General features: G+C 62.7%; 1 protein-coding gene across 5 annotated transcripts in view; it reads left to right on the top strand.

Moving 5' to 3' along the window:
• Nucleotides 1–14,431, top strand: part of ARHGEF2 (Rho/Rac guanine nucleotide exchange factor 2) — a 152,905-nt gene that overhangs the window by 135,381 nt on the left and 3,093 nt on the right. For all 5 annotated transcript variants that reach the window (XM_075907439.2, XM_075907440.2, XM_075907441.2 and 2 more), the window contains 17 exons: nt 239–302; nt 3,251–3,380; nt 3,671–3,780; nt 4,285–4,431; nt 5,524–5,774; nt 6,327–6,452; nt 6,931–7,048; nt 7,379–7,636; nt 7,909–7,985; nt 8,680–8,849; nt 9,435–9,502; nt 9,677–9,868; nt 10,495–10,590; nt 11,435–11,502; nt 11,917–11,958; nt 12,314–12,364; nt 13,083–13,517. In XM_075907439.2, coding sequence (XP_075763554.2) covers nt 239–302; nt 3,251–3,380; nt 3,671–3,780; nt 4,285–4,431; nt 5,524–5,774; nt 6,327–6,452; nt 6,931–7,048; nt 7,379–7,636; nt 7,909–7,985; nt 8,680–8,849; nt 9,435–9,502; nt 9,677–9,868; nt 10,495–10,590; nt 11,435–11,502; nt 11,917–11,958; nt 12,314–12,364; nt 13,083–13,517 — 2,403 coding nt within the window. The remainder of the gene's footprint in view (nt 1–238; nt 303–3,250; nt 3,381–3,670; nt 3,781–4,284; nt 4,432–5,523; nt 5,775–6,326; nt 6,453–6,930; nt 7,049–7,378; nt 7,637–7,908; nt 7,986–8,679; nt 8,850–9,434; nt 9,503–9,676; nt 9,869–10,494; nt 10,591–11,434; nt 11,503–11,916; nt 11,959–12,313; nt 12,365–13,082; nt 13,518–14,431) is intronic.

Raw genomic sequence — 14,431 nt, 5'->3', positions numbered from 1 at the left:
GGGCAAAGCATTCGCTCCACCATGGCACATGCTCGCCCCATCGTGCCCAGGGTGAAATCAAGGAGACGCACGGCCCAAAATACCTTTAAACGTCTGGCCCCGAGGGACTCCAGGGCGGTGAGAGCAGCCCCTTGCACTAGCAAATGCGGGGCGGGAGGGGGTATGTGTATATGCCTGTTCTAGCAGCAAAACCTCGGTGCGATAACCCGGCTCATCCCCTCCCTCCCTCTGCCCCCAGCAACAGAAAGCCGCCCTGCTGAAGAACAACTCCGCGCTGCAGAGCGTGTCCCTGCGGAACAAGAGTAAGTGAGCCAGAAATCCTGAGCGGGGAAGGAAGATTCCCCCCACCCTACCCTGTCTCGGGGTCGCTGGAGAGACTGGGGAGAAATGAAAGGAACTGGTTTCATGGGCAATGAGGGAGGTCTAATGGTTAGAGCAAGGGGGGCTGGGACAGTGTCGATGGGAGTCAGAACCAATGTTCCCTCTAATTTTTTTCCATCCACGTGCAGAATAATTTTTCTGTGCACCAAGGCATGTGTGGATGTGCACCACCAATAGAAACACAAACCTAGCTCTGCTAATCAGCTGGGCAGCTTTGGAATCTCTCCTGAGCAGCTACACAAGTGTCCAGCTTCCAGGGAGCATTGGTCAGGACTCCTGGCTTCTATCCCCGGCCCTCGGAAGGAGCGTGAGGCCAGCAGGGTCCAAACAAGGGGATTTGAGACAGGAATTGGTTTCCAGCTCTGGGAGAGGAAGTGGGGACTAGTGGCTAGAGCAGGAGGCTGGGGGTTGGGAAGCCTGGATTCTTTTCCCAGCTGTGCTGCTGACAGGGGCTGAGTCGATGGCTCATGATAGGTCGGGGGGGGGTGGGGGGGGAGTGCTGCGTTGCCAAAGCTGACAGTGTTCCGCTATCCCCCTTATGAGCTCTCCATCACAAATCAGCAGGATAGGGGCAGGCAGCCTAGGTCTCTAATCCTCAGGCTTGAAATCTGAACTTCCCACCCCCAGGTTCGGATCCCAGTTGGGCCATTCCCGACTGTGTCTGTCCCAGGGAGATGAATGTTCGGTGCATGTTACTCCACGTGGGGTTCCCAGCTGAGGGCTTTGGAAGCTCCCGTGACCCTACAGGCAGCGCTTGCCTTAGTCCCCTTGACCCCAGCCATCCCACCCTGTTGTGCAGCAAGCTGCGTTCCAGTTGGCAGCTGCCCACCCCAGAGGTGGCCGCATTCCAGCAGCCCTGTGAGCGTAGTTCGCAAAGTGCCCTGGGCCATCGGGGGAGGAAGCCGCCACCGCTGCTATTGTTCAGAATTGGCGCTGGGAGAGGTGATAACCAGGCCGTTCTCTCGTGAACTGGACCCAGCGTGGCTGAGCTGAGGTGCCCGTGGTGCATGCGCAGTACGGGGCTGCATAAGGATGGGCCGTGCTGTGGAAAAGCGCCATGTGCCTTTTCATAACTGAGCGAGACGCCCTGGGCAGCACCAGTCACCCCACAGCACAGGGGGCATCTTCGAGGGAGAGGGGCTGCCGAGAGAAGTGACAGGAAGGGGGCCAGAGGCTGGTATCCTTCCAGCTGGGTGGAGGAAGGCAGGTGATAAAGCAAACAGCAAAGGAATGGGCTGGAGAAGATACCTCGGGACTTGCCCGCAGCCTGAGTGTGAGCAGCCCTCCGGCGTTCGGTGAAATGAGAAAGTGGCTTGTTTTTAAACCGGCTTAGTCCTGGGGGAGCCCCTGGGCCTGAGGTGGCAGGAGGTCCGGTCAGGTCTTGGTCACTCATGGCTGCGAAATCTAGAGAGGGAATCTGACGTCGCCTCTGCCTTAAATATAGTAGCTGCCCATGCAGCCGAGTCAGGGACCGCTGCTGTCTCTGGGCCCGTCTCCCAGAGGAGGGGCATTCACACAGGGATGAGCGGGGAGGAAGATATCCCTCTGAATCGCCCCCTATCCGGGGTCGGAGCTGCCTCAAACCTGGCGCTCTCTGGCACCCCCTTTGGGCTGGCTGCAAGGAGCCAGGGGTCCCAGGGCTCAGCTGGCTTGGGGAAAGGGAGGGGTCTCCCCTGAATGACCTGTGGTGGGACCCTCTTTCCCAGGGCACCATGGAGCTGCTAACAAACCCCAGGCACTCTGTAGAGATGGGGCGATGTTGCGCCCTACACAACAGCCCCCTTCTCTGGGGCAGTGCGGCCACTCCCCTCCCAGTCTCCTTCGCCCCCACCCTCCAGAGCCAGCTAAGGTGGGGTGCTTGGTACGACTGACTTGATGTCACAGCCAGCAGGGCCCCTAGGAGAGCCCGCCCTGCACCCCATGAATCCTCCTACTTCACCGCAGCCTATCCTGTAATTCTCATGCCCTCAGGCCAAAACCTTTGCCCATCCCTGCCCTAGGATGTAGCCCCCTGTTGACTGGAGAACACCTGCTGATCATGACCCCTCGGGGCTGCACACGTAGGGTGAAATCCTGGCCCCACTGGAGTCGATAGCCCTGACTTCACTGGGGCCAGCCTGCCCCACACCCCCCAAGGCTGTGAGCCGTTCACTGGGGCGCTGTGCACCCTGGGGGTCAGTGTCCCAGCCCCAGCAGAGCGGCCGGCCCGTTGCTGCGGAGCTCAGTACCAGGAACTAGAGAAGGTGCCCCAGCAATTAGAGACCAGCCTGGGTGTTGGCAAACTCAGCTTCATTTCCCACCTCTGCCTGATGCTCTGAGCTTGGGCGAGTCCCGGGGGGCTGGATTTTGAGGGGCACTTTTAGTGCCTACCACCTATGGGAGTTACCTTGAAAAATCTGGGCCTAATTTTCTGCCCCTCTGTGCAGCGGGGTTCCTAGCCCAGGATAAATGCTTTGAGAGACGCTCAGGCCCTTTGGTTATGGGGGCTATGGAGAGAGGAAAAAGCAGAGGCCTTGAGCTGGGACCCCAAACGTTTTGTCCCTCCCCTGGTCACCAGCTCTAACCACTAGTCCTCGCTCCCTTCCCCGGCACCGAGGAGAGCTTGCCTGCTAAGCGTGGCTACTGAAATGGCTTCGGGGAGCAGAACCATAGTGCCCATTGCCACGGGCTGCACCGGGCTGTTCTGGGTCCCTGGCCAGGTCCCGTGCAGTGTGGAGCCACGTGCTGTGATCTGGCACCATGAGACTGGTCAGGCCGTGTCAGGATGGGTTCGCTAATGGGACCCGCCCTCCCCCAGTGCCTGAGCTCCTGGTGCCGCTTTGCACCGGCTGTTTGCTCACTCCCCCAACGTGCTTCCTTCTCCTCACAGCAGCCACGAGGGAGCGTCCCAACTCAGCCATCTACCCCTCGGAGAGCTTCCGCCAGACCCTGCTGGGCTCCCGCCGGGGGCGGCCCACCCTGTCCCTCTCCAAAAGCGTCTCCACCACCAACATTGCAGGGTAAGTGCCGGAGGGAGGGTGGAAGCGGGGTCTAGTGGTTGGAGCACGGCACCCGGACTCCTGGGGTCTTTCCTCAGCTATGAGCAGGGAGGGGAGGTGGGGATTTGGACTCCTGGGTTCCATTCCTGGCTTCCCCGTCTGACCGTCCCCTCCCGGTGCCGGAGTTCCCAGCTGTACACAATTGACTGTCTGGCGATGGCGGCACACGGCCAGGAGCTGCCGGGCTTCGGTTTCCTGTGTGCCCGTGTCGGGCTCTCGCCAACCCCGGCTTCTCCCCCGTCTCCTTCCAGGAACTTCAATGATGAGTCGCCCCTGGGCCTCCGGCGCATCCTGTCCCAGTCCACCGACTCCCTGAACATGCGCAACCGGACGCTGTCGGTGGAGTCGCTGATCGACGAAGGTGCGAGCGCTCTGCCGGGCGGGGGCGGGGAGCACACGCCAGGGTGACTCTCGAATTCCTCTCAAGTTGGGGAGGGAGTAGAGCTGGCGGGAGGCCTGAGGCAGCAGGCCGGGGCTCTGGGCTAGGCAAGGATGGGGCACAGGGGCTATGGGACATAGGGAGCAGATGCCCCCTGGACTGCCCCCAGGCCAGTATGTGCTGCTTCCTCCCGCCCCCGCCCTCTCCGGGAATAATTGAGCCCAGCACGGGATTGGCTGCTGGCGCAACACCCCAATGTGCCCGCCTGGGCAGAGTCCAGAGGTGAGGGAGAGTTGCTCTGCCCCCGCTTCTCTCTCCTGTGCCCCCCCCCAGGGCTACCTGACCACCCCTTCCCCAGCGTGCGCCAGCCTGGAGTTATAGCCAGTGGGTGTCGGGGAGGGAGGGGCTCTGCTTTCCCAGGCCTGGGTGGGGGATCATGACCCCTCGGGCCGGGCTCCCCCCAACTGGCCGTTCTCCCTCCCAAAGGGGCCGAATTCGTCTACAGCCAGCTGATGAGCGACTTCGAGACGGATGAGAAGGACTTTGAGGCCGACTCCTGGAGCCTGGCGGTCGACAACAACTACCTGCAGCAGCACAAGAAGGAGGTGATGAAGCGCCAGGACGTCATCTATGGTGAGGCCTGGGCCCGGGCAGCACTCGGCTCTGCAGCCCACCCAGCACGTTCCCCTCCTGGGAGCACACAGCTCCTCCCGCTTCTCAGACTGGGCTGCCCGGGCGGGAGAGAGCAACGGGACAGGGTGGGGGCCGTGTTCCCCTCCACCCCCTGCTCGGGGATGTGCCACGTCCATGGCTGCGCGCAGGCCAAGGCTCACAGGCCAGGACCACCCTCTCTCCGTCTCCACCACCCCCTCCCCGTGCCTCCAAGGGAAGGAGCCCGCAGGAGTCTGATTCCCTCTTGCTCGTGATGTGGGTATGAGACCCAGCCAAGCAGGGACCCCAGAAGGGCTCACTCTAGGGTGGGGGGGCTGGCAGGAGGTGTCGTGTGGCTCAGTGTAGAACAGGGGAGCCCAGCAGGGGGCACCGTGCAGCTGGGCTTAGGGCGGAGTGGGGGCCTTGCAGCCAGGCCGGAGGGGGAGCAGCCAGGCCTAGGGGGGACCAGCAGGGGGTACCGTACAGCTGGGCTTAGGGCGGAGTGGGGGCCTTGCAGCCAGGCCGGAGGGGGAGCAGCCAGGCCTAGGGGGGACCAGCAGGGGGTACCATGCGGCCAAGCCTAGGGAGGGCCAGCAGGGGGCGCCATGGAGCCTGGCCTAGAGCTGGGGCAAGTGCAGCTGACCTAGGGTGGGAAGGGGCCAGCGGGGGGAGGGAGGGGGTGCCATAAGGCCCGTCCCAGGACCAAGGTAGCCCAGCAGGGGGCGCCATGTGGCTCGGCCCAGGGCAGAGGGGATCCCACCAGGGGGAACTGTGCAGCCTGGCCTAGGACAGGAGCCCACGTGGGGCTCGGTGAGCGTAGATTCAGTCCCCTGTGTTGTTACGGGGCAGCTGACCCTCCCAGCGCCGGCCCGACAGCCCAGAGTCAGGGCAGAGCGAGGGAGCTGCCGGGCTGGGGGTGCCAGTGTCGGGGCTAAAGCTAAAAGCTAGGCTGCCCCGTTGGGGGCTGGGTTGGAGTCTGGGGACACTGCCTTGGGGGGCCTGTCCCTGTCCTGGGTTGATGCCGGGGGGTTCCTGGCTCTCGCTCTCATCTCCCCGCCTTGTGCCCCTCCCCAGAGCTGATCCAGACGGAGCTGCACCACGTCCGCACCCTGAAGATCATGACCAACATGTTCCGCAAGGGGATGCTGGAGGACTTGCAGATGGACCCGGCCCTGGTGCAGAGCATGTTCCCCTGCGTGGACGAGCTGAGCGACGTCCACGACCGCTTCCTCACGCAGCTGCTGGTGCGGCGCAAGGAGTCGCTGGCCACCGACAGCAACAAGAACTTTGTCATTGACCGCCTGGGGGACATCTTGATCCAGCAGGTGGGACGGAGTGGGGCCCCCAGCTGGGAGCTAGGGGCTGGCGGGGGGGAGGGAAGGAGACCCAGAGGCGCTGTGGTCGAGCCGGTGGGGGGCGGGGGGGGACTCAGCAAGGGGCGCTCTCCTTCCAGGGCCTGCTGATGCCACTACCTTCACATGGCATCGGGGGGGCGCTGTGCTGCAGGGATCTGTGCTGCCAGGACTAGTGTGGGGGGGAGAGGCAGTGCTGCTGGGTCTAAGGCAAGGGGGGGAGGCCTGCAGGGGGAGTTATGATAATGAGCTCATGGCAAAAGTCGGGGTGTCAACTCCACTAACTTCTCCCTCCCTCCTCCCCCCGCCCCCCCTCCGGGCCACCTCCTGTGGGGCGGGGGCCGTGCAGATGCCCCGCTGTTGAGCTTTCCCTATTGGGTGCCAGCAGCGGCCGGCTCCCCTGCCCGAGAGGCGGCTGCAGCGCTGTGGGGAGGCGGGGCTGAGGGAAGCAGGCGGGGGCTGGTTGGCATGGCTCCCGTGCAGCCGCAGAGGGTCTCACTCCCTGCCCGTGTGTCCGGCCCGCAGTTCTCCGGCCACAGCGCCGAGCAGATGAAGAAGGCCTATGCGGAGTTCTGCAGCCGGCACACCAAGGCCGTGAAGCTCTACAAGGAGCTGTTTGCCCGGGACAAAAGGTTCCAGCAGTTCATACGGGTGAGTCCTTTCCCGTTGGAGCGGGCTGGGCTGGGCACAGGGAGGGGGAAGCTACCAGTGGAATTGGGGGCTGCTGGAGGCTCAATGGGATCCGGCTCCCCTATCGACCCTGGTGCTGCAGGGAGGGGCAGGAACTCGGGCCTCGTCCCCATGGGTTGGACCCCCCTCGGCCAGGTCCCTGGGGCACCGAGGGGCCTGGCAGAGGCATGAGACTGGCGTGACTCTGGCTGGGGGGGCTGTTGCCTGGAGCCGGGCCCTGGAAGTCAGATCTGGCTTCTGTTCTTAGCTCTGCCGCGGACCATGGCCAAGTCCTGACCCTGCTCTGGGCCTCAGTTTCCCCATCTGTAAAGCGGGGCCATGGAGCATCTCTCCCCGGGAGGGCAGTGTGCAATGGACTGGGCGTGAGGTGAAGCAAGGGGAGCCCTGGGCCGGGCGCTGAGCTGACGTCTGACCCTTGTCCCCGTCTCCTCCCCCGCAGAGGCTGACCCGCTCCTCGGTGCTGCGCCGGCACGGGGTGCAGGAGTGCATCCTGCTGGTCACCCAGCGCATCACCAAGTACCCCGTCCTCATCGACCGCATCCTGCAGAACAGCAAAGGTACCTGGGGCCAGCTGGGCCAGGACTGAGGGTGGGGAGCCCAGGGTGGGCGCAGAGGGGGGCTGCGGGTGGGGACTGAGGGGCCCAGTGCTGGGGGTGGGGAGCCCAGGGTGGGAGCAGAAGGGGGCTGTGGGTGGGGACTGAGGGGCCCGGGCAGTGCTGGGGGTGGGGAGCCCAGGGTGGGAGCAGAAGGGGGCTGCGGGTGGGGACTGAGGGGCCCAGTGCTGGGGGTGGGGAGCCCAGGGTGGGCGCAGCGGGTCGGAATGGAGGGGCACGACCATGGGCGCTGTCCCCTCCCTGACGCCTGGCGCTGTTCCCTCCCGTCCCCAGGGAACGAGGTGGATCAGCGGGACCTGGGCATGGCCCTGACGCTGGTCAAGGACCTGATCTCGGCCATCGACCTGGAGGTGCACGAGCAGGAGAAGAGCGCGCGGCTGCAGGAGATCTACGGGCGCGTGGACGGGCGGGTCAAGGCCCAGCTACTCTGGGAGGGCTTCAGCGGCTTCTTCAGCAAGGACGAGCTGCTGCGCCGCAAGCTGGTGCACGATGGCTGCCTGCTATGGAAGACGGCAACCGGGCGTTTCAAAGGTAGGTGGGGGGGGGTTAGGGTTAGGGGGGGGGATCCTGGGGCCTGTTCCCGGCTGCCCCCAGGCCCAGTTCGTCTGCTCCTGGCTCCAGCCTCTGCTTCCCCTCAGACTTGGCTGCTGCAGGATTCTCTGCCCAGCTCCCCCGGCCCAGCCCCTGGTTCATTCGGCTGCCGACAGAGGCTCCATCTCCCTCCCTTTCTGGCTTGGCTGATGCTGAGCAGACCCGCCGAGGGCAGGTTCCTTGACGCCCTCTGTCTTCCCTCTGCCCCGCAGATATCCTGGTGCTGCTGATGACCGACGTCCTCATCTTCCTCCAGGAGAAGGACCAGAAATTCACCTTCCCCGCCCTGGTGAGCTGCGGCTGGCCCGAGCACGTCCATCTGTCGGCCTCTCCCGCTTCTCCTCTCCACCGCAGGGCCAGCCAGAAACCACTGGGCCTCCTGGCACATGGGGCAGCTTCGCTGGGGCTCGGTGTCAGGGCTCCTGGGTGCTGCCGGAGCACCCTGCCTCAGTTTCCCCAGCAGTACAAACCTGAGGAGAACCTGTCCCACTCCCACTAGGGGCCGTTGGGAGGGTGAATTTGTTGCCGTTGGGAGTGTCTCTGGTGGCAGACGCTGCGCGAGGGACACCGGATTACGCTGCCTGGCTCTGCCCTTCCTCTGCTGCTCTGCGCTGCCGTCGGCGTTAGGGACATGCTGGGGGAGATGGGGCCCCTTGTGCCGGGTGCTGCCCAGACCCAATGAGAACAATCCCTGCCCCAGATCTCCTGGGAAAAGGTTGAAGGTGGGAGGAGAAACTGAGGCACAGACCAGGCCCCCATTGGACCAGGCACTATGTGGGGACACAGCAGAGTGACAGCCCCTGCCCCAGGCAGCTTCTAATCTAAGTCTGACCAGAGACGACCGGTGGAGCCGGCCAGACGGACGGGGGAGCGCTAGGCCATAATGCCCGTGCCAGGCCTTGCAGCCTCTGCCTTCCCAAACCCCTGGGTCCCCCCCAGATCCCCTGGCTCTCGCTAATGGAATGCTGCGTCCCCTCCCCCAGGACAAGCCGGCGGTGATCTCCCTGCAGAACCTGATCGTCCGGGACATCGCCAACCAGGAGAAGGGCATGTTCCTGCTCAGCGGCACCCCGCCGGAGATGTACGAGGTGCACGCCGCCTCCCGCGACGACCGCAACACCTGGATGAAGGTCATCCAGCAAACCGTCCGCCTGTGAGTGCCCCTTGGCAAGGGGAGAGGGAGGGACTCTGCCTCCGGTCCCGCACGGGCAGGATAAAAGCTTTACTACAGCTGTCGGCAAAGGGTTAGCTGCAGCGTCAGAGCCTGGGCCTTTTCACTGAAGTCTCGGATTCTGGTTCTATTGTTGGCCCAAGTGGGGATGCCCAGGCGGGGCTTGTGTTCTGGGGAGGCCCTGTGCAAGTGGGGACAGGGAGGTGTCACCAGCGTGGGATGGGGGTGCCTGCGATCCTGGGACCGCCAGGTGCCTGGGGAAGGGAGGGTGGGCCACACTATGAAGTTGGCCCTGTGGGTTTCAGCAGGGGGATGAGTGGCGAAAAGGGGGGCGTCTGCGGGAAAGGGGTGCTCCTGGGAAAAGGGGGCAGGGGGCAGCCATCCGGGCGTGCGGCTTGCCTGTGGAGGGGGCAGCGCTGGGGTGGATCTGCGGGCTCAGATTGATCAGGGCCCGAAGGGCGAGAGACAGTGACCTCCCCCAGGGTGCTCGGGCCATGGGCGAGTGGGCGGTGCTTTGGGATCCACTGTGGCTCCACCCCCCTCTCTGACGCATCCAATCTGCTCTAGGTGCCCCAGTCGCCAGGACTTCCCCCTCATCGAGACAGAGACCGAGGCCTCCCTGCGCAAGCTGAAAGGTAGGGGCGCCCCCCCCCCCCTCGGGTGTCCCTGGCAGTCACCGGCCCTTGTGCCCCCACAGCAGTCGCTGCCTTTGTGCCCTGGCCCAGCAGTATCCTCGCGCCCCCTCCCCCAACAGTTAACCACCCCCCCGTCCCACCTCACTCAGTCCCCCCCCATCCCGTCTCCCCCAGACCAGATGGCACAGCGGGACCGGGAGATCACCGAGCTGCTGGAGGAGAAGGTGGGGCTGTTCACGGAAATGCTCAGTCTTCAGAGCGGCTGCGAGGACCCCCCAGCCTGCCCAGCCCCCCGCACCCTCTTCCGGGCCGAGTCACTGGAAGGGCCCCGTGGGGAGAAGCTGCTCAACGAAGCCATCCGCGAAGGTACCCGATGCCAAAGGGCTAAGCACCCCCCGCCCCAAACTGCCCTCCCTCCTGCAGGCCCCGCCTGGTGGATCTCTTGCCATTGCAGTTCAGAGCCAGGGCCCATCTAGCCCGGTGTCTGGTCTCACACATTAACGCACCAGCTGTTTCCGAGCATGGTGCAAGGGCTCCCTCTAGTGGATGATCTTGGGATAACCTGCCTCCGACCGTTCTCTGAACTGCTAACAAGGATGAGTTTTAAGCCCCCCAGCAGATTTCCCCTTTCCTGATGTTCATCTCTTGGTAGGCGTAGAATAAGCAATGCGAACAGGAGTGGACCGGCCATGCCCCAAGGAGCACGCAGTCTGCGTAGACCCAGACAGGCACAGAGTGGGAAAGAAATGCTCTGAATGTTCCCTTTTACAGGTGGGGCAACTGAGGCCCAGAGCAGGGATGTGTCAGCCCAAGGTCACGTTAGGGAGTCAGTGTGAGGGCTGGGAATAGAACCCGAGTATCCTGAGTCCCAGTCCTAACCCTTTTCGCGGTACCCCAGCCATGTGGCTTTTCACAGTACCCCTGCCGTGGTACCAAAGAATGTATCAGTGTCTTCGCTGGCCCTACTTCACCTTGTGTTTCTCCCCCTCCAGTGGAGTGCTTGAAGGATCTCTTCATGGGAGCCGGGAGGGACCGGGACCAGAACCACCCTGCTGATCCCGATGGCACGGGCTCCAACAACACCACAAGTATGAGACTCTCCCTTCCCATTCCTCCCTTCCCTGAAGCAGTCTGGCTGCGGGGCCGGATGCTGCCCGCGTAGACTCGGAGCGGCTCGATGTTGTGTGTGTGTCAGCTCCTTGTTTACTGTGCGCCTCTTGCGAGACGGGAGAGCGATGCGACTGAACGAAGGCTGGAAAATCCTGCCTCGCAGGGAGATGTTTCAGGAGCATGGCCTGAGCTTTGGGGGAGACAAAACAGATGGTAGATGATGGGGTTGTATCCATGGAACACCTCCCAAGGCAGAAGATTTGTGAGGGGAAGGGGTGTCCAATCCAGCTGCCGAAGGCAGAACAAGAGCTGATGGGTGGGAGCTGAAGGGAGACTTCTTAGAGCTAGGAGAGTCAGTGAGAGTCGTTAACCTGTGGAACGCCATGCCTAAGGATGTGGAGCTACACTAGAAAGGCTTGTTGGTATACCTGGGCTGGTGAGCTCCACCATCTGGGATGCAGAGCATACACCAGTTCCTCAAATTGTTAGCAAAGGGCTTTCTGTCCTGTGTCTACACCAGGGTCTTTCACTGGCTCCGTTCAGGGTCAGGGATTGCTCCTGAGATTGACAGCTTGGCCAGCGAAACTGGATGGAGGCCAGGCCTTAGTCTTACAGCTGGGGGGTGGTCTCCTCCTGAAAGCGCCTCCAGCCCACCAGGTGACCCTGGTCTCTGGGGTGCGTGGGAGGTCAGGTTGGCTGCTCACCACGGTTCCTTCTGGCCTTGGAGTCTTGTGACTCCCCGTGTCAGTGGCAGGCAGGTGAATTTCCACCCAGGAAGGGGCTACCCTGACCTGTCTCATCCGCTCACTCTTTCCTCTGCAGATGGCGAGACCAGTAGCCTCAATGGTGCCTCGGAGCTCTGCCTGGCCGACTCGGACTCGGGCCAGCGGGTAAGTCTCTATCTGCCCCGGCAGGGAGCCTGTCCTGGCAAGCTGTGACAGCATGGGGGGGAAAGCTGGGTTCAATTCCTGGTGCTGTGGGACCCATGCGACTCTGCTGCGCCTCAGTTTCCCCTTCTGTAAAACCGGCCTGGTGCACTCTCTCCCAGGACGCACAGGGTAGGAGGCTGCCTGCAGAGCCTTTGCTCGGCACATCACTGGGAGTGCCTCCCTCCGCACTGACACTACAGGGACTGAACCAGCGACCTCCAGAGCCAAAAGCAGGTGCTGCCACTGCTTGGGCTATAGATCCAACCTCTCTATTCCGCACCTAAAGCCGTTGTCTCCCCTGTGCCTCCGCACAGGGCTGGAACATGCACATAGGGGTTGTCATGTGGCTGATCTCCCTGCCTTGTCTCTCCGTAGGACGGGAACGGTAACCAGCTGCAGCAGAAGGTACCCCGTGAGGTAGGAGGGGCTGGCAGCCTCTGGGCAGTGTTGGGGAGGGGCTGATAGGAGGGAAGGGGGGAGAGTCCCCTCCTGTGCATGTTTTCCAAACAGCTGTGCTGAGTGTGAGGTTTTGTGAGGAAGCAGCATGGCCTACTGGCTAGAGCCCCAGGCTGGGAGGCCCTGGGTTTTGTTTCCAACTCTGCCACCACTAGCTTGCTGGGTCCAGTCACTTGCTTCCTCTGTGCCTCATTTCCCCATATTTAAAATGGGGGTAATGATCCAGAGCTCTTTTTGTAAAGCCTCTTGAGCTCTATGGCCAGAAAGGGCTGTTGATTTATTATTCATGTGGATTTATTGCTCTCTTCCCCCCTAGGAGTTGATTGACCGGCTTGCGACCCTCTATGGCCTCCTCCATGGCTTGCAGGTCTGTGCCATCGAATCTCCCTCCTCTCCCATATTCCCCCTGGCTGGAGGAGTCCCAACCTATGCGCCCCATCAGCAGTAGAGTAACGGTTCAGTTCCCCTTGGTGGGTGCGGTGGGATCAGTCCTGGTGTGGGGCTGAAGCATATCACCCTGGGTGGGGTTGGGGTTCCCCTGTTGCTGCCTAGGAAAGGGGTAAGAGAAGAGGGAGGGAAGGGGGAAGAACCCAGGGGGCAGAGGGTGAGGTGGGAGGGGAATTCCTAGGGAGAGGTCTTTCGGAGCCAGGTGCCAGGGATAAGGGTGAGGGGAAGACTCCCTATGGTGACGGTCACACAGCCAGGGCTGGGGGCGGCAGTGCAAAGTGGGAGACACTCCTGGACCAAGGAGTGCAGAGCCAGGGTGGAGGGGAGGGATGTGACGCCAGGCATAGGGTGCGGGAGGAGGCCAGGAGCCCAGGTGAAGGGGCTGGAGGAAGGGGCCTGGGGGCAGAGTACCAGACTCCCACTGATATGAGGTGAGCACTTACAGACAAGTGTTTGGAGCAGAAGACGTCTGGGGAGTTGCTGGAGTCGGGATCCCAGCCTGGGGATCGCCCCTGCCCTGGTAGCTGGATGGGTTCCTATCAGGGAAAGGGGCCCTGGGGCTTGTATGTTCAGCTGTGTGGGGCAGATGGGGCCCCAGGCAGCCCCGATGACACCATCTCTTCCTCCTCCCATTCCAGGCTGCTGTGGTTCAGCAGGACACCACCCTGGAGCTGCACCTCTATGACGGGGGTGGCCGGTGGGAGAAGGTGTCGCGTGCCAACTCCCGCAAGGGGGTGCTGGGGGAGGTGGCACCCAAGGCCCAGGAAAAGCAGGCCACGGAGCTGGCGCTGCTGCAGAAGCAGCACGTGCTGCTCCAGGAGGAGCTGAGCCGCTGCCGGCAGCTGTGCCAGGAGAAGGTGCAGGAGGTCGGGTCTCTGGAGGCCCGGCTGCGGGAGAGCGAGCAGGAGCGGGCCCGGCTGGAGCGCGAGGTGGAGGAGACCCGCCGGCAGGTGGTGGCGCTGCGGCCGGAAGGGGGCGTGACCGAGGGCATGTGGATCCGGAAGGGGGCAGATCCTCGGAGGCGGAGCTTGCCCGCAGGAGACGCCCTGTATTTCAGCTTCACCCCGCCCCAGGTAGGTTACCCATGATGCACGGCGTGGGGTGCGGTGCTGTGTGCCCAATGCTCAAGGCCTGGCACTCGGGGGGGGGGAAGCACTAACAGCCGTGTTGCCCCTGCACTGAAATGGGAAGGTGGCCGGGAGCCTTTTCTGCGGTTTCCCTCTTCTGGAGACTCAGCATTTGCGCCTTGTGCATACCCTTACCCAGCGCTGGCAGCTCAGAGGGGCCTTAAAATGAGGGTGCTGGCTAGTTCTGGTGCCCATGGTCAGTCGGTGCCCTGCCCCAGACAGCAAGTGCAGGATCAGGGTGCAAAAAATTCTGGGTGCAGTTTGATTTGGGGGTGGAAAACACCCCAGCCAACGTTCCCACTGAACTTTTCCATCCATGTGCAGAATAATTTTGTGATGTGCACCAAGGCGCATGCGTGAGTTGAAACACAAACCCTAGCTATGGGCGCATGGCTAATCATTGGAATTTCTCCTGAGTAGCTGCCGAGGCACCCAGCTTACAAAGAACACTGACCTCAACCACCCCCCAAAAAATCCACAACCCCATTGCATCTGCCACTTACCCCTTATCCTGGGCCGGGTCCCCTCCCTGCACCATCCCCACCAGACACTTGGCAGGGTCCCTCCTCTCAGGAGGGCCATTGCACAAGGACCCCATCCTTTGGTATGAAGGGTGAATGCTTGATCCTGCTCTCCCCTCCCTAGGTGTGAAGCCCACAGAGTACTTGGTCCTCCCTGTTCCTAGAGCAGCCCTGCTGCCTTGTCCCTGTTCAACCTGGCTCTCCTGACTTCCGGTGGAGGGGGGTGGAGCTGGAAGCCACACCCACTCTGTGCTCTGTCCCCCCCTAGTGGTGGCTTGGCCTTGCAGACCTATCTTGGCTCTCCTTCCTAGCACAGACACTCAGGGCTAGTGTATTGAG

The sequence above is a fragment of the Pelodiscus sinensis genome, chromosome 22, assembly GCF_052426305.1.
Source record: "Pelodiscus sinensis isolate ZL-2025 chromosome 22, ASM5242630v1, whole genome shotgun sequence".
NCBI lineage: Eukaryota > Metazoa > Chordata > Testudines > Trionychidae > Pelodiscus > Pelodiscus sinensis.
The sequence above is the reverse complement of the archived record's forward strand: the minus strand, read 5'-3'. Positions and strand labels throughout refer to the sequence as shown.